We start from the raw sequence: 20,397 nt of genomic DNA, 5'->3' as shown, positions 1-20,397 counted from the left end.
CACAAACCCTAGGTCAGGTTCCCCATTCATAAAGTTTTATAGCACCACCTTCAAGGCAATTATCACAATTGAAATTAATAACTAACTATATAATTACCACCTCCACTTGACTATAAGATTCAGAAGGTCAGGATCAGTGTCTGCTGTTTACTATTATATCCCAAGTGCCAAGGAGAGTACATTGTTTTCAGGAATTGCTTAAGAAATATTGAATGAATGAAAGGTAACTATGCAGCAAATGAACTATCACTTAACAATCTCTGAGTATTTTCTCTCCTGAGTTTTGTATCTCAGGACTGAGAAGATTGTAAGGCAGCTTAGGTAGCAGCTATGCCTAAAGTGGTTTGTCTGAACTAGAGTGCTGACTCTTCTGAATCTTCTTCAAAATTCTATACTTTCTTAAATTCTGCTTATGAGATGTTACTTTGTTTTTCTCACTTTTTTTTCTTTCTCCTAGCATAATGTTTTAAACATTTCCTGGTCTTCAACTTCCTTCTTGCACAGAGTATGTATTCAGTAACTTGAATATATTCCTGTAGTGAATTTTGTTGGCCAGACTTACAAATTACTTTACAAATATTTACTGAATGCTATTATAGACCAGGTACAATAACTCTAGTGGGGGGTTCTTAGAAGACAGTCTACCTCATACTACTCTCAGATTAACATATTTTAAACTAGAAGTGCCCAAATAACATTTCAGGACTCATAAGTATGACTGTGTATCAAACTTGTCATTTCTTATAAGCTTTAACATGTTATGCATTGTGAGCCCACTAGATTCACCACATATCTAGAATAAGTTTCTTAATTTTTAAAAATAATCTTTTTTTATACAACTCTTAATTCTCAAATAGTTTATATAATCACAATTTTGGCTTAGATAGAGAATTTTTAAGTCAAAAATAATTTTCATCTTAAAATACTGCTATATGATTTCTACTTAAATTCCAAATGACATTTATGAAGAAAAAAAGGCAGATACTAGAATACAGTGCCATAGAGACTCAAAGTAACCTATATAGTTTCAGGAAAAAAAGAACAAAATACCACCAAAAGTCATGTGCTCTGGTTATTCCACTTTAAGATTTCTGCTACTTTTGTGATTGAAGCATTACATTTTAGTAACAGTTGAATACATTTATATTGAGAAAGAAGGCAGCGGTGTTAAGTTTTTGCTATCTAAACTATAATTTCCTTAAGGGTAAGAACTGTATTTTCTATATCCTCAAAAGCACCCTATGTGAAAATATTTTTTTAATTGAAGACAAGGATGATGAAGAGAAAGCACACTAATATTAATCTGCTTAAAAAGGACACAATAAATTTAAGGTGGGTGCTCAGTTTTAACATATCATATTTTCAAAACTAACACAAAGTTGGAGTGATGTGATGATCCTCGGGGCCACTGAGCACTCGGGCGCTGGCTGCCATCAGTCTGCGAACCGGAATGTAGTCTGATGGGGTGGCAGAACACTCTTGTGAGACTGACCTCTTTACTTGTGGAATCTGATGCTTCTCCCCATAGTGTCAGAATTGAGTGAGTTCAGTTAAAGGACCCCTCCCCCACCCAGTGTTGCAGAATTGCTTGATGTGGAGAAAAACACACATACTTGGTGACTAGAAGTGAAGTGTTTTGTGTGACCAGAAAAGGAGTCTCACAGTTAAAAGACTTACAGTAGGGATGAACTGGGAGTTTCCCTCCACAGGAGGGGATGACTAAATTTTTCAACTCCTATGTTAAATGGATAATAGTGGCTTTAGTAGGAGTTGTAGGTGCCTTCTTCCTCCCTTCTTCCCTCTTCCCAATGTTTCTCAAATTTATTCTGTCCACTACGATGGATCAAAACATTCCATTTTATTCTGTTTCCAAGGAGGAGCACTCCCAATAGTCTATAAGCTTCACAAAGAGAGAGACCGTATCTGATTCAATACCTAGTATAGTACCTGACCTACAAAGTGAGTACTTGTAAACATATTTTGAATGAATGAATGAATAAAAGGCTAAGGAAATCAACTGGTTCATAGAACTAGGAGCAAGGTGGCCCTGTCTTGGGATTACAAGTCTTTTAATTCTGCATAGCTAGAAGTGAGCTCTATTTCTGCAGTCTGAGTCTAGAAGTATTGGAAGTTGGCCACAATCAGTTCTGCTCCAGACACCCAAGCAGTCTCAGTTCTGGCTCTCCTTGTGGGCTGATATGTACCAGAATGACTTTCTTCTAATTGGAGTGATACAATCTGAGATTTTGGTAGGAATCTGAGAGGCAAAGGTTTAGCCTCCTTTGATTCTAGGCAGTGAAGTTTACCTAAGTTAGACACCTCTCAAGATGCAAACTAGCTCCCTGGAATTCTGCAAAATGAGAAAGTGTAATTTTCTGGCCAGGGCCCTCTGTGCTTATCTATTTCCCATAGAGCAAACAGGACAGCTGGTGGAGGACAAAATTAGGAGTTGCAAGACTTTCTCCTGGCCATTTACACTGTTTATCTAAAAATTACAATTAATATAAATTGAATATTACTTTAACATAAATTGAATATTAATGAAAATAGACTTGAGCTAATCAAACATGGCTGTAAGATTCCAGAAAGAAGTTTTATAAGGTAATTATATAGTCTAAATAAGACTACATCATAAGTAAAAAGTAATTTTTTAAGAATTTATGAATTATTCAAATTTGCTCATTTAGATGAATATTATATATACTTATAAAGCATTTACATTATTACAAAATACTGTATAATACTTACACCTTCTGCATACTGCAAATATCGTTTATTAGTTTCCTGTTTACCAAATGTCTCCAAAAACTTTCGACGGTAAGCAAGAACTGTATCAACATGTGTTTTGTGTTTTACAGCCAATTCAAGTGCCCTATAATGAGAAATAAAACAGATTATTAGTATTGCTTGTATTATAGCCTCTATGGGGAGTAGTTTTGGGGTGAGAGGGCTGGACAAATGATCTGTTGTTCTCTCCACTTACACCTCAAGTAGAGGGCCATTCCCTACATTGTGTAAATTCCTATTTGTATTTCAAGGTCCAGATAAAACATGACCTCTTCTCCTTGACAAGCTCCCCTTGTAGAAATAAACTGCCACTATCTTATCTTTACTCCATCACATTTTATGTATACTATTATTACAGCACTACTTATAGTGTATTCTAATTATTATTTATGAGTCAGTTTTCTCTACAACCTATACATTTATTGAAGGGAGATCTGGTTTCATTTCTGTGTGATAGTACTATAGACTATATGTATGCAAATGTGCATTGAAAAATTCATTGAAATCATAATAAAACTCAAGTGAATGAACTACCCCCCAGTGTAAGTGGTTCAATTTTCTTGACCATTTTTCTAAGTCTATAAATAATTTATTCTGTTCAATATTCAACTAAATACTGATATCCTTATGTTATTAACACAGCAAATTAAAAATATTACTATGAAAATAAGATATAAGGATATCTGACAAAATGCCTTTTGCCATTTGATTCTTAGAAGTTAATAACCATTAAAATTTTATAATCCAACTAATATGTATTAATTTATTCAACTATATTATTTTTAAGGTAATATTTCATATAAATAGCAGACAAGAACTAAATAAATTGCTTAAATCAGTGCTACAACACCAAAGACAAAAATTTACATATTGATAATTTCAAGGGAAATGAAAAGATTAATCCTCAGTTCCAGATCTATTTTTGTATGTAGGTTTTGGACAGCATCTCAGCCCATGATCCTATGCATAATTCATATTAGTTGAGTCAGGAAGAATCCAGCAGAGTATAACTCTCTTACACTGATCACTGTCATCTTGTTTTAAAGGATGGGAAATAGCCCTCTTAACAGTCAAAGTACATTACCCAAGTTCTCTTGCTTTCTAATACAACATATGCCTTTGAGTAGGCCAGTCATGATTTATCAGAGCCAACTATTATAAATACGTTATTTTAGACAAGACTGACTACTAACTAGATTTTTTGCAACACGTAACTTTTTGGTAGGAATATCTTTTTCATTCTTAGCATGCTTTGTTTGGTTTGACCTAAATTAAATAGTCACTTTAAAAAGTATTTTAGATATGCCATGTGTATTAATTAACAATTAACTGACAATTAAGAGAGGTATTAAAGATTTAATATGAAAAGATTATGAATGTAAGTCTTCTGTAATACAAATAATAATGCACCACAATGATTCCTTATAAAAAACATGTTGACATAAATCATATTGCTAAATCCAAGGGTCAGTATTTTTTTTTTTACTTTTATTGAAGTATCATTGATATACAACCTTATGTTGGTTTCAAATGTCCAACACAGTGGTTCAACAGTTACCCACATTATAAATCCCCACCAAGGGTCAGTATTTTCTACCCGTCACATAAAATTTCCTCATTCCTCTGTGACTTTAAGTCTTTCAGAGAAAAAGGTGATATACAGAAAAGAATTTAGAGGTACTGAAATATAGAGGAAGAAAAGTGGTAGATAAGAGAAGACAAAAAATAGTTTATAGAGGCTCAAAAGATGAGAAATAGAAGTAAAGATGCCTTAATTCTCCTAACTCTCTTCCCTATCATCCCCCTATATATCCCTATGGCTCTGATTCCAGCAGTGTATGTGTGAGCGGAGATTCTGGTGAACCACCCCTTTGCCACCTTTTCCATTTCCTGTTCTTTCTTTGTGATTGTACGTGGTGGGGAAGGAGTTCTTGATCGCATAAAACTAAAAGCGTTCTAAGTGGGGAGTACATGAACATCCATTTTGGGTTGGGACTTTTCAAAAATTCCAGAGATACTTTGTTATGGAACATCAACACACTGAATTATGTTGAAAGGATGGAATATGCTATCCAATCCTACATTTAGATACTATCCTATCTATCATTAGAGTCATTATTATATGTATTATCTGATTGAAGAGAAATGGCTAAAGGTAATCATTCAAATAATACATGCTATTTTAAAGTACTCAACAAGCACACACTGGAGAAAAAATAGTTTCCTTGTCAAATTTAGAAGGGAATTCACTCCAAATTATGTAAGAGTTATAGGAACATTATGTCTCTAGCTTTAAAATGGTTATTTGGCAACCAACAAATGTGACATTAGATGATAGGGCTGGAATAAATCCATGTATCGTCTCTGATTTTAAATAGAAGCAAGTTATATAAGAAGATGTTATAACTTCAAAATATGATTTTTTTGCATAAATTGAATGAAGCAAAATTACTTTATATAACTGGTATAAGTAGAGAAATTACTTTCATTAATACTTACATAAAGGATCAACATGTAAACTTGCAGTTTCTAGTTTCTACCTCTCTTAACTCCAGGTTTTAAGAACAGACTACCACCAAATGTCCAAAGTGAATGTCAGGTAGACTACATGCTTACCTACACCTCTTCAAGGGCTGCATCCTATTATGTTTCAGGCAGTTTTCAAATTCAAATATGAATGACAAAAGCACAAACAAGCAAGACTGTGCTTCTCAAATGGAATAACATATATTAGCAAAATAAAATCTGTTCCCTTCAAAAGGATTAAACAAATTTAGAAATTCAGGGATTTCATAAGCAATCTAAATATATTTAGCACTCAGTGCTTAACCTCTATCCTTCAAGAACTGTAGAAGGATAGAATTAGAGTACTACCATAATTAATTAATAGATCTACACAATGATCATCAATGGCTGCTAACATCACAAAAAGATAGACAACGAGTCATTATAGAAATATACACACTACCACCTCTGATGGAGACTTACCAAAAGGGAGAAAAACAACAACAACCTAAACCTAATCAAGTTTCTAGGTTCAGCACCAATTTACAGCTAATTCAGTGAGTAGAGGAACATGTTAAATGATACCACAAATACGCAATCAACAAAGTCCAGACTATGGGAAATTCTATAGGCCCAGTTTCTGCAATGGATAAGTTGTAAGAACACAGAATGGACATAGGAGAACGTATAGGTTAAAAGAAACTTAAGAACATATCAATCAATCACAATATATGTATGCTTTTTGGATCCTGAATCAAACCAACCATAAAATAAAACAAAACAAAACATTTATGAGACAGATACATAAGAACACTGAATATAATCATTAACTTTTTTAAGTATGATCATGGTATTGTGGCTAGATTTTTTTAAAAACTTGAGATACATACTGAAATATTTATGGATGATATGATGACTAGGATCTGCTTTTAAAAAATGGTGGGGGAGAGTAGTGATTTTACAGCATCTTACTATGTTGATGGACAGTGACTGTGAACGGGGATGTGGGGGGGACTTGGTGAAGGGGGAAGCCTAGTAAACATAATGTCCTTCATGTAATTATAGATTAATGATACCAAAATTTAAAAAAAAATGGTGGGGGAGAAGTGGAGGAGGGTAGAGATTATTCACAAATTGATAACTGTTAAAGCTGAGCGATGTATACATGGGGGTTCATTACACTATTCTTTTGACTTTTGTATATTTTTGACATTTGCCATAGTAAACAGTTTTTAAAATTCCATCTTTTTGGTTCCCCCTCAATCTCTATTGCCAAATGCTCCTCTTAAACTGGACCATTAAGTGTTGGTTTCAAGAGAGAGCTGCCTGCTACCCTTTTTTTTTTCATTCTTTAAATTCTCATAGGTAATCTTAGCCATACTTTTGGCCTCAGCTTCTCCTTAGGCTGATTAATTTTTCCAGTGGCTTTCCCTCAATGTCTAGGACCTCTCAAACTATATATCCCACTCCCTGCTGGACTCTTGAACTAGAGAGGGGTAATTAAAACTCAGCAAACCCATATTATCAGGCAGCTTAATCACCACCCCATCCTCTCCATACACCATCTACCATCTGGTACAGTTTTTGTCTACACAGGTAAGAAATGTGGGCTTACCTTGTTGCTAAAAGACACAGACAAATCAAGCCCTGCCAGCCTTCCTTGGAATATAAACACTACCCCCAAATTCTTAAAACACTATTTGATAATATAAACCAATTCTGGAAGTCTTAGTTTATAAGGATTACTTACTTACTCCCAGGAGAAAAGAGAAATACATGTGAAGAAAAATGAGATCTTTTTAAAAAGACCACCATATATATAGATAGGCACACAAGAATTCTATTAATGAATGAATGAATTAATTAATCACATAATTTCATCATTCATCCTATGTTTGAATATTTTCACAGATAGGGATTATTCTCTCTAGGTAGGCTATTCTTTGGATTATGCAGTTGTAAATTGACTCTTATATTGGATCCAAACATCTATTCCTCTTACTTCTACCTTTTCATCTTAGGCATACCATTTAGAATCAAAATTGTTTTCACAGAACTTTGTAATTTTGCTCATTTGCTGAATCTCCAGTGCATAAAACCTCTCAGATTAGAGACACTCAATAAATAAGGAATGAATAACAGCCACCATTTATTGAAGGCTTACTATGTATATGTATGCTAAGATATTTTAACACACTATTCAATCTTAAGAAGAAACATGAGGTTTTGTTATTATCACAATTTTAAACATAAGGAAACAGGGTCGGGGGATGGGTATAACAGGGGAAGGGGGAAAAATTAGGGAGAATGACATGTTGATCTGGGCAGTAGTTACATGTAGACACATGTCAAAATTTATCAACTTGTACATAAGACTTGTACATTTAATTGTATGTACCTCAATAAAAATAAATACTTTAAAGTGATATTTGAATTTCATTTATTAAAATATAAAAGTGGTATGTATTTTTTTGAATGTATTTTTAAATCTTTAAAAATTTTAATTAAAAAATAAACATAAGGAAACTGATGCTTACAGAGCCTCAGTAACCTGTCCAAGATCACAAAACTAGTAAGTGCAGAACTGGAAATCAAACCCAGGTCTGAATCCAAAGCCCCTATTCTCAAATCACTACATTTGCCCTTTTCCCATTCAACAACACTTTGGGACAAGCACATTTGAAATGACCAGACATTTCATCAAAAGACTGCTGTTGTTTTAAGATCTCCATGTAGTATCTAAATATGCCTGACACTCCATGTAGTATCTAAATATGCAAACACTCAACAAATACTGGCTGAATGAATATGTGATAGGAACAAATATTCTGAATGATTTCAGAAATATCTGTATAATTTAGAAATGAAGATAATATATAAAAGCTTCTTGAAATTTTCTTTTATTACTATAATTACTTCTGCTGAGTATTTAAAGTCACTTCTTATATAGTCCTTGATATTTATGCTAAATGTGATGGATTTCACTTAAAGTGAGTCAGAGATCAAGAGTGGCATGACCTTGATCAAGAGTGATAAAGATCTCCTTTATGAAAAGATCATTATGACTACGGTGTAAAAAGATGGACAGACAAGGGTCAGAGTAGATGCAGAAAGATCAGTGATAATGTTATACCAATAAAAACTTGGGCCAGCTTAGACAGGGTGCTGGAAGTGAAGTCAATGAGTATAAGAGGTATTAGGGAAGAAAAACGATTGATAGCTGGTGTGGCGGAAAGGAGCGTAAAGAAAACATCAAAAGTAACTCCTAAATTGCCAGCTTTGTGTAGACTGAAAAGATAGACTACTCTGGAAATGGACCAAGATTATGAGGGAATAGATATATAAATATGAACTCCGATATTTGAGAGACCCAGTGGAAATGATGAGTAGTCAGATGGATAATTGTGTTCTTGAAGTAAATATGGTCAGGGCAGAGGGCTAGAAGAGAGATGCATATTTGGGAGTCTTAAGTGTATAAGTAGTAATTAGAATCCTGTATCAATGCTCCTGATCTTTATCATCTTATCATGTAGACACAGAAGTCTACCAGCATTGGACCAACCCATTGGTTTATAGTTTAGATAAAAAGCAAGAAGCACAGGAAAAGGAGATGCCAGGTAGATAGGAGAAATGGAGGAGCACCCAGTGTTCATTCTCCTTCCCACTGCACTCTCTTTGCCCCCCTTGTTTTTCCTCTCCCTGTGATCTAATATCTTAAGGTAGCGTCATGTGCTGAAAACTGAGAGGGAAAGGCAAGTGCAGAGAGAGCAGGATATAGGGAGAGTAGGGAAGATGTGAAGTTACAGCAGAGAATAAGTGTGGTCACATGACAAAGTCTCAAAGGATCAGAGATTTTGTGAGACGCAAAGATGGGGGAGGCAAAAAGGCACCAACTCTACTCACATCCAGATTCTAAGGAAATGTGGAGTAAGAAAGACTCTGACTCCACCTGAAGGGACTGGTAGAGCAGGGGTATCCTCTGGGAAAAGGTAATTTTCACTTAGGTCAAAGAGGTACATGAAATGTCCAGCAGGCTGTATTACAGGCCATAAACTGAAGCCATCAGAGGCAAATAAGCTCATCTTCCTGCTATGACACCTACACTCAAAGCCAGTGCTTGTAGAGGAGCACTGCAAAATGATTAAGTATTGCCTGAACATTAAGAGCATGAATATTAATGTTATCTATAGACAATGTAAAATGTTTCTGTCCTTCAAGAAATGTATAATCTGAAAGGGAAGAAATGATGTAAATACATACAAAGATAAATAATGAAAGGGATAAACAGCAATCCAAAAAGAAACAATGTAAGTAATGGTACCAGCAGGACATATTTAACTCCTTGGTAATACTAGAAACTTCAGGTCCTCTTTGATACTAGAAGGCTCAGGTTCAAATCCTAGATCTGCCTCTTACTTATGAGTTAGCCTCAACTTCCTCATTTGTGAAATGCTGTGATGACCAAATGAGGTAATATATGGAAAGTGTTTAGCATAGTCCTTGGCACATCAAAGCATTCAATAAATAGAGGACTTACTATTATGAATTTAAAAAAATGGTATACTTAAGTAGGTTGTAACCCTTTTAAGGTGAAAATCATTAAAGAAATATTTGCTATATGTATAGTGTTCAGAGTGCTATGTAAATAGAAGTGGCTAATATTTATCAACATTAATTTTTCTCAAAAATAAAAGTTGAATATATGCTGTAAATGCAATTCTTCCCTATTTCTCATGGAACTCATAACCTAGTAATGATATATACAGTTTTCTACTGGTTATTTACTATAGAGTTTTAACAATATTATTCATACTGTCTCCTTCCAAACTAGTTACTTTAAAAATGTATAAATTATACATAAGTTGAGGAAAAGGACAATGGCCTATATATGTTTGCAGAACTAAAAACATCTTTTGTATCCTTTCTACAGCTAAACAATGACAGTGAATTTGTGTAAATAAAGGATAGAAACAGAGTGGCTGAATTGTATGAAGAGTATACATCATTACTGCATACATTAAATAGATTATAATTTGTAAGGGACAAAATTAACTGTCTGCCATTTTTATTTATTCTATTCAAGGGAAAGATAGAAATAGGTTATCTATAAAATTCTAATCTAACGGAATTATAAGTAAGGGGCCTGTAATTGAAAGACTTGTATGTTATTTTTGAGCCCAGGAAGAGACAAAGATGATGGAAAACATTTTGAACCTGGAAAAATTATCATGCCAATTTTATAACATAGTAACTTCACGTGTGTATAAACACTTCAACCTTGTTCACTGAGAGATCCATAACTGAGAGAATGAATAGGGAAACCTAATGTCACAGAGAAAAACACCATGCCACTGTCTCAGAAAGCAATCTGTCCCAAAGCCTAATCTAGTGGGGAAGGGTTACTACTGAACATTCATTACAAATCCTCTCATCTTTTTTCTTTAGCATCACAAATCTTTCTTGATTCTTCTTTCTGCTTGCCCGACTGCTTTATCTCAGTCTTTCAGATTTTTCTTCTTTCACCCATCCCATAAATGTAGTTCTTTTTCCACACATTCACCAGACAATTACATTCATTCTTCTAGCTTCAACTATGATTCATTTGCTGATAACTCCTAAATCTTCATCTCCAGTTCAAATCTTTCTCCTGAGCTTCAGGTCCATTATTCAACTATTATCACATATCTCTTCACAAATACTTCAAATCTAACCCAACCACTTCACTATATTCCCTTCCAAATCTGCTAATATTATTATCACCATCTACCCAGTTATGAAATCAGAAATTTGGATTTTTAGACTCTCTTATCTTGTTCACATCCCAACTTCTAATCAATCATGATTCCAAAAAGGCATGCTCCTCACAAATGGCAAGCTAGTCACAAATGTAAATGTGAAGACATCCTTCTGTCATGTTAGCAAACTAGTAAGTACAGTGAAAAATATAACTTATTAAGTATAAATAGAAGAACATATTAAGATAAACCAGGTTTTGGATTTGATGAAAAACATTTTTATTACCTTTCCCAGTTGTAGAGATTAATATTGATCTGGATTGCTTGATAAATAAGGCCAGCCTGAAGAAGTACTATTTCAGCCTCCTGTATGTTTCCACTAAACATTAATATGTGGGCCATTTTTGATTCTTTAGATGGAAGATCTTTTATGGAATTGATATATTGAACCTTATCAATCTAAAAATAGAAAAAATATTTGAAGTGGATAATAATAAATACAACAAATTAGATGGTAAGGAAAACACACAAACATACACACATATGTAAACATTACTTACTTCACCAATTGCTGCATAGGCTATTTCTGCAGTAGGCATATCTCGATTAGAAACCGCCATAGCAGCTAGGCAAGCCCACATGGTTTGCTCCTAAAATGAAATACAAAAACAATTATTTTAACTATGTGGCTGAACTGCCTTAAAATAAATATTAATCTAAAATACATATGATTACTATAAGATATTTTATATTATATAAGATTATATTTTAATTGAAAAATTAAAAACTATTGAGCATGGCACTGAAATAACTAATCATTTAATAAATTAATAATGTGGAAATTTATGGTGGCTACTTTGTTAAGATATATTAATAACACATAGGGAATTTCTTTTGAATAAATTTTTTGAAATTTTTCACTTTTAATTACCAAAGATTTATTTTTGAATTTACAATATACTTTTAACAACTCAAGGTTATCTCCAGTCTTTTTGATGAGATGTCAAAGAATGTCATTTACAGGAGGACCAAAGAAATAATGAGGTTCTTAGACAATGCTATTATAGCAGATTGCCACAAACAATCCATGGTAAGGAAAAACATCTAAAAATTATTCACAAAAATGTATTCTATAAGATATTAACCAATATAAAGTAAGAGTTCTATGGTCAAATATGTTTGGAAAACACTGAATTCAACCAGGTTGGGAAATGCTGATCTAAAACAGAGGTTCTTAACCTTAGCTGTACAAATCACGTGAAGAACTTTAAAATATGCCCAGGCTCCACCCCAGATCTCATACACTAGAATCTCTGTGGGAGGACAACTTGGGAATCTGACTACTAAAAAAAGTTCCACAGGAAATTTTTATATGCATCAGTATAGAGAAACTACTCATTTTAATTATACCTTCTTCAGAACACAGCAGCATCTATCCTTCTGTATCATTCATGTCTTCACTTATTAAAAAAAGATGTGATCTCATTTGCCATTTTTCAGCCTTTAGCTGTTATCATTTTTCATCTTGCACAAAGATATTTTGTAAACTAAAACACAATATATACACAATTATGGACCGGAAATGTAAAGTACCTTAACAAAGCGACAAAGTCTTACAGCATCTTCCCATTTTGAACTGCTTACATACTCATGGAGAATAGCAGGATATGGTGATATATTGATGTGAACCAGTGAGCCATCAGCTCTTCTTATAATTACCTGATTTCCAACAAAACTCACAATATGGGGATTTTTACTAAATTCACTGTTGAAAAAAAGCAAAGTGGAATTTATGTTCTGAGCAAAATTTTTCATGTGTATTAAATTTGGGGAGTTGACCCTGATATATATATCAAGTCTCCAACCTCCCAAATGCTCCAGAGATAATGTATATATTCAAATTAACATTTGAATCTAATTTGCCATATACACTTAGAGCAAAATATATAAAAGTTTACTGTGGCAAAAATTATTACATATTTGAGAGCTATGCCTAAAATAATTTGAAATGATCTTCTTTTCTAAGTCATAAAGTAAATTACACAAATGATTACATCACTCAGCTTCAGCTTTTAAAAGTATAAACCATTAAAAATTAAGCTGATTCCAAGATTATTTTCTCATAATAAAAAAAGAATTTTAAGAGACTGATTTCTCTTCATTAGTTTAAATACTTTTTAAATGATGCCTCTGGTTTTGCTAAGTAGTGAACCTGAACATTAAAAAATGAACTCAAAATAGATTTGAAAGTTAAGCTAAGGTTTGGAGTTGAATAGCTTTTGTATCCCTGTTTTGTTAAGAATGAGAGACTTCCTTACTGTTTCTTAGAGAATTAAGGAATATAAATGCAATTGATTTTCTGAAGCATATAAAAATTTTTTCAGTAACCTTATATATATATTGTTTAATATTAATTTAGAAATTCAAGTCTAAAGACATATTCCTGAAAGTCTTAAGGTCAAAGATAATGCAGAACAGAATAAAGGTTGTGTATCACTGAAAAATCTTTTAAAAGTGCCTACAGTAAAATCACTAAATCACATTGAAAAAAAAAATAACCCAAGTTACTATTGAATATTAAGCTTGAAAATTACATTCACATAAGGAAAGATATATTCATATAAAGAATAAATAAATAAATAATAGTATTATGCAATACTTTCAACTCAATTCCATCACTTAAATCTCATTAAGCTAACTTTAGCTGAACAAATTATTTAATTCACTGAGTAAAGTAAAAGATACTTTGAGGACTGAAATTAGAGACAAAAACATGACACTCTATTAGTTTTATTTAGTACAATAAACAATTCCATGCAGTGAAATGTTACCTTGCATCCCTTTCATATAATGTTTTAGGCAAAATGTCTCTGTCCACATAAACTGTGTTGGGGTAATACCACACTGTAAATCGAGTGTCTTGAAGTCCACAAAGGATATTGCATGTATCATTCCATGCCAAAGTATGCACCATTGTTCCTTATTTTAAAAAGAATGATAACATACAATTAGCTACATTATCTAAGCATTAAAAATATACCTTCTAACAAGTATCAAATGATTTCACTCATTTATGGAGTATAACAACAAAGTAAAACTGAAGGAATAAAACAGCAGCAGACTCAGACTCCAGTAAGGAACTAGCAGTTACCAAAGGGAAAAGGGGTTGGTGGGGGAGGTGGGGAGGGAGGGAGAAGGGGATTAAGGGATATTATGATTAGCACACATAATGTGGGGGCGCCATGGGAAAGGCAGTATAGCACAGAGAAGACAAGTAGTGAGTCTATAGCATCTTACTACGCTGATGGACAGTGACTGTAATGGGGTGTGTCGGGGGGACTTGATAATATGGGTGAATGTAGTAACCACATGTTGGTCATGTGAAACCTTCATAAGATTGTAAATCAATGACACCTTAATAAAAAAAAGAATAAAAACATTATAATAGAAAACAAATAGAATATACCTCTAAAACCAGCCAGCGGGCATACAAAACCCCATGTAATTTCTGGTAGGTATGACTATTTTCTAATTATATAACGGTGAAAACACACACAAAAATTCACTTAAAAATTTAAGGAAATATTTTACATAGAATCATTGTATTTTTTAGTTGCAGTACAGCTGTCTTAATACTATAATAGTTTCAAGTATATAACACAATGATTAACATTTATATTCATTACAATATGCTCACCATGATAAGTATAGTCACCATACCAAGTTATGACAGTATTACTCAATATATTCCCCATGCTGTACCTTTCATCCCTGTGACTTATTCTATAACTGGAAGTTTTTGCCTCTTGATACCTTTCACCTGTTTTGCCTATCCTCTTATCCCCCAGGAACCATTATATTTTTAATTTGCAAGTTTTTCTTGCAATGTCAATTTAGCTACAGCTAAAGACTTGTTATTTAAATGGCATTACATAGTTAAGAAATGTTGTAAGAGCAAAGCATTAGTCATAGATTTATTCAAGAAAAAAGCTATTTAGTGTAATATATGACAGAGTAAATCTAAAAAATAGAAAGTAATCAAAATTGTAAATTTATTACAATTATTTTACCAAGTTTGATAATTTGTTCTTCCTTCCCAAATCGTTTCACTGAGGTAATACAGAGGTCTCTATTTTTATCAATGAAAGCAATTTTTCTATCATTGGTAAGTCCCTTTTGATCCAGAGCAATTTCTAAAATTTCATTCTAAAATTTAAAAAAATGAAAATACTGGATTAGTTTTAGTGATTGACATCAGACCATTTTAATTATTTAATTACAAGAACATTTGTTTCCTTAAAGCTCAATTAAACATCACTGTCCTACTTACAATGATAAAATGTTCCTGTTAAATAATTTTAAACTACTAATATACTAATAATTCAAAAGCTAAAGAGCAGTTACTTTGTTTTATTTACAAGGGAAAGATGCCCCTTAAAACACTACAATATAATGTAGTATTTTTGAAACTGTAAGCTGAGAAACATTTCCATCCTTTCTCCTGCTCTACCTTCAGTAGTCAGGGTGAAAGGGTGAGACAAGTCACGTATCAACTGCGAGGTCTATTTTGATTAGAAAGTTCTTCATATCAAAATTTACTCTCAGTAGATTACCTATATTTTCAAGATTTGTAAGAATAGATTTGTGGAAATATATTTTTAGAGCCTTTTATGATTCTTTCACATTTCCTGTGCAATAAGAAACAATCTTGTGATGCAGATATTATACTTAGCTTACTTTGCAGATGAGAAGACTAAGATACATAGCCATAAAGTGATTTTGCTCAGAGAGCTAGTAACAAGCATATCTAGAATTTAAAACCCAGACTTCTGACTGAAAGATTAATGTTCTGTCCACAATAATAAAGTATTTCTGGCATACTGCATTAATTTATTAGACTGTTATCCTAACTAGTGAAATGAATTTCCCTATAACATAGAAATGGTTCAATACAGATTGATTTCAATTCAATAATAGAGGGATTTATTTGCTGCTTACTATGTCTGAAGACTTGCTAGGATCTGTGAATTTAACAAGAATCATGATCACTCCATCAAGTTTTGGTATTTAAGTATACTATCATAACACTTTTAAAAAACAAAACATATGTATACCCTTACATCCAAGTTGATGGATCAGGATAAACCATATACCAGTTCATAATACATTAAAAAAAAATCTTCCTCTCCTTGGAACACTGTAATTTATATTTAAAGGAAGAAAAGAATTTTGTGTCAGGTATATGGTAGGGGCCAGGTCAGGCCACTCCAAAATGTGTCAGTTTGGCACCTGGAGTATTTTGAGCTGAAGACAATGGAGACCCTGTGGGCTCAAAAGAACCTTTTGCCCCTCTCTTAACTACCTAGAAAAACCTCAATTGGGATTTTGCCCAAAATAAGTGTTATCATCAGAGATTAATTTTATCTGAATGACCCATCTCTATGACAGGGCAAGCATCTAATTACCAAACATTTGCTCTTCTTCTTACTGCCCTATGAATTGTCCTTCTCCCCTGTGAAGCCCCAGGCTCCTTTGCCATTCCTTAGCGCAGGATGGCATATATACTTCATTTTACCTTCTTGTCTTCTCAGGTATGTGTACAAAATTAAATTTTATTTTCTCCTGTTAATCTGTCTCATGTCAATTTGATCCTTAGATAAGTGAGAAGAACCTTGAATGACAGAGGAAAAAATTTCCCCCTGAACAATATCAAAGTATACATGACATAACTCTTAAGTATTTTCAAAATGGAAACCTTTCAGAGAAACTGAATTACTATAAAGAATTACTTATGATCACTATCAAAAATACCTAGCAAATTTTTTAAACACTGTTAAACAGACATGATTCTCTTCTGTAAGAAATTCAAAATCAAAGATGGACAATAGCAATAATGCCTAAGTCCATAGTGGGAAAGACATTCCCTCCTTCTTAGTTCCTCTTCATGCAGCAGGGCTCCCCCATTTTAAACCTTCCTGCATGTTAATATTCATTTAATAAAACACAGACTTGAGTCGATTTTTGGCTCTGTTATTCATTCGGGAAGATCTTGGCCTTTAATATCTTCAATATAAAATAACTAGATTGATTTTTTCTATTTTTCCACACAATGCCAGATTTTTAAATCCTTTCTATTATATACATGGCAAAGTGATAAAAATGTGCTTTGTAATTAACTGTTAAATGAGGAAGTCACCTCCATTCTTACAATAATGAAATTGTAGGAAAGGCATTCTGGAAAAAGATTATCACACTAAAATGTTTATTTAACCTTATTAAATGACTCTCATTTCAATTCTACTAACAAAAATAATGACTGCATCTTGAAAAGATGGGAAATTATTCCCTTTTTATATGCTAATACTCCAGAGAAGGAAAAATTCTGCTTATATAGCCTTAATTTTAAATGATTAAAATGGAGAGGTTCTGGAGAACAGGTATCTCATGTATTACTAATGAGAACATAAATTGATATGATCTATTTTTTACATTAGTTGACAATATTTATTTAAATTAAAAATGCTTTTATCCTATGACCAAACAAAAACATTTCAAGAATTTAACCCACAGATACACTAACACATGTGCAAGAAGATGTATATGCAAAGTAAATCATCTTGGCAATATTGTAATAGCAAAGCAACTTAAATGTTTGGACATTTGGACACAGGCTAAATAAATTCTGGTACGTCCATAAAATGTTATGCCATATGGTGAGAAGAGAAAGGAAGCACTTTATTGATAGGAAAAGATCTCCAGAAATATGTTATATTTTTGTAAAAGAGGGAGAAAAGAATCTATCAGTTTTGTTTGTATATGCACTAAAAAATCTCTGGAAGGATATGAGCAGATAATAGTGCTTTCTTATTTGGTAGAAAGGAACTATACTGATGAAGAACAGGTATAGTTGGGAGACTTTTTCACTGTACTTTTAATGCTCTTTCTTTTCTGAACAATATGAATGTATTTGTTATTCAAATGTAAAACTAATAATTACAAAAAATAGAAAATAAAATATAGAGTAATACTGCAATAGCAGTGTTGAACAGTAAAGTTAAAAGCATCTTCAGAACCTAATATATCACTTGTTAGAAGGATAGCTCAACAAAATGTGCTCCTTTGTTTATTTTAAAGCTAAAAATCAGAAACCAAAAAAACAATTCACAATTCAGGGGTTTTGAGCTTCTATAAGAATTAATTTTTTTCAGTAACTACAGGCTTAAAACCTAAAGAAAATGCTGGAAAACAACAGGTCAATAGGAAAACTACAAGATTTTACAGGAATATAAACACACTTTTTTACTGACATGTGCTAAAAGTGTAATCAAGACAATACTTTATTGAAAGGCAGTAAAGAGGTAGGACAATAGACATGTAAGTCAGATTTTTAAACTGCATTAATTTGCATACATAGCTTCCTATTACAGAGTTTACTACTGCTTAGTCTTAATGATATTCTTAGGCAAAATACTCTACGTAAAATGTACACTTGTTTTAAATATAAAATTTCTCTTTTCTTCCTTAAAATGAAAGCATTAATTTTTAAAAAAGAAATAAATAGTGGCTATTTACATTAGAAATAGCTCATGTCCATTACCTTATGAGAAAGAAACTTCCCATCACCTAATGGTTTTCCAGTTGATGCCTCAAAGAGGAAGATTACTTAAAACAAAAAAAATCATTGGTTAATGTATTATAGTAGAATTTCTATTGGTAAAATTCAAAAGAATTATCATAATCCAAATGAGAAATTATTTAATTCTTTTGGCCATAGAGTATCTATTGGCAAAGAAGAGTAGTAGCATAAAATTCCTACTTATTAATGGGATCACATTTCTTATGAAAACAGTGGAAATGAATATTTCTTCCTAAACACATTTCCTAACTAGAATTCTTATTCATGGTATGGCATCACTCCTCCATAGGATCAACAATGGCAAGTCCAAATCTAGATGTAACTTATAACTTCCATAACTCTGATTTAGACCATTATAACATCACAATCTTATTTCACAAAGGAAAAATGTGTCAAGTGCTTACTCTAATACCAGGCAATGTGTTATGTACTGTTCAGTTCCCTGTGGTCAGTACACTACTATAATATAATAAGTAATTTGTCTGGTCTTTGTACTGGGTTCCTACAGGGAGCTTCAACAACTCTTGGAATTTCCTGAGTGATAGGGGTGTCTTTGTTACACTAATGAGGTAACTCCTAGATAGCTTCAGGAGAGGGCCTAGTAATGAGAAAGACCAAGTACATTATTAGAGGGCTGGGATTTTCAGTTCTCCCGCAACCCTAACCTCTGGGGATGGAGAATGAGTTCAATCACATGGCCAATGATTTAATTAAGCATGCCTAATTAGTCATGTAACAAAACAACTGGGCACTGAAGCTCAGTGGAGCTTCCTGGTTAGTGAAACACTGAAGTGCTAGGAGGGTAACCACCCTGAGTTCATAAATAGAGTCCACAAAAGTCCCCAGGCATCACCCTACATCCTATAAGGCATCCGCCTTACAATAAAACTATAAGCATAAATATAGCACTTTCCTGAATTGAGTCATTCTAGCAAATTACTGAACCTGAGGGGATCATGGGAAACCCTGTATTTGTAACCAGTTGCTCAGAAGTGAAGGTTACCTGGGGATCCCTCAAGACTTGCAAATTATGTCTGAAATAAGGATGGTTTAGTGGAAGACTTCGCCCTTAAGTTTTGGAGTCTGAAGTAACTCCAGATAATTAGCATTAGAACTGAATTGCAGTACACTCAGTTGAAGTAAAAGCAGGTTAATTATCAAAAACTGAGAACCTCCTTAAGTAATCATTATTATATTAAAAATTCAAATTCATGGCCTACTGTAGAATATTCAACTCAAAAGTCCCATAGTACCAGAATGTTTGGCTTGCCTCCCTCAGAACTTTGGATTCAGTATTGGTAAGTTCTTCACCTCTATTTGTCACAAATGTTTGTTTTGGGAGTTCAGTTAGTTTCCAGTCTGAGAATTTCCTTAAACTCCTGAGGGAAGTTCCAGAACTGTCCTGTCCATATCTCCACTAAGCCCCTTAATTTTTAGAGTTAAAAAATACACGCAAATAAATGCATTCTGTAAAATAATTACTTTTTAATTGGATCACAATTATTTTAGCATTACTTCTAAACTGTTAGCAATTGATTTCTCTTCCTGATAGCTGAAGGAAATAGCTCCCCTACTGAAATGGGGAGGTGATTTTGAAATTAAATATTTTCCAGAGATTACCAAGAGTTGGTTATAACACAGACAAAAAAACTGTTTAGAAGCCACAAAATAGATATGAAATATTCATTAAGGTAATATAAATAATTTTTAAAATCATGCTACATAAAATTAAGC

At 33.0% G+C, this 20,397-nt stretch overlaps 1 protein-coding gene across 5 annotated transcripts in view; it reads right to left on the bottom strand.

Annotated features, from left to right (window-relative positions):
• The window catches only part of IFT80 (intraflagellar transport 80), a 146,439-nt gene that overhangs the window by 20,992 nt on the left and 105,050 nt on the right, over window positions 1-20,397 (bottom strand). For all 5 annotated transcript variants that reach the window (XM_073232147.1, XM_036997847.2, XM_073232146.1 and 2 more), the window contains 7 exons: window positions 18,625-18,689; window positions 15,098-15,233; window positions 13,859-14,006; window positions 12,621-12,792; window positions 11,588-11,677; window positions 11,314-11,486; window positions 2,749-2,872 (listed from right to left, as the gene is read on the bottom strand). In XM_073232147.1, the coding sequence (XP_073088248.1) occupies window positions 2,749-2,872; window positions 11,314-11,486; window positions 11,588-11,677; window positions 12,621-12,792; window positions 13,859-14,006; window positions 15,098-15,233; window positions 18,625-18,689 (908 nt within the window). The remainder of the gene's footprint in view (window positions 1-2,748; window positions 2,873-11,313; window positions 11,487-11,587; window positions 11,678-12,620; window positions 12,793-13,858; window positions 14,007-15,097; window positions 15,234-18,624; window positions 18,690-20,397) is intronic.

The sequence above is a fragment of the Manis javanica genome, chromosome 3, assembly GCF_040802235.1.
Source record: "Manis javanica isolate MJ-LG chromosome 3, MJ_LKY, whole genome shotgun sequence".
In the NCBI taxonomy this organism is placed as follows: domain Eukaryota; kingdom Metazoa; phylum Chordata; class Mammalia; order Pholidota; family Manidae; genus Manis; species Manis javanica.
Note: the sequence above shows the minus strand (reverse complement) of the source record. Positions and strands in the feature narration are given on the sequence as shown.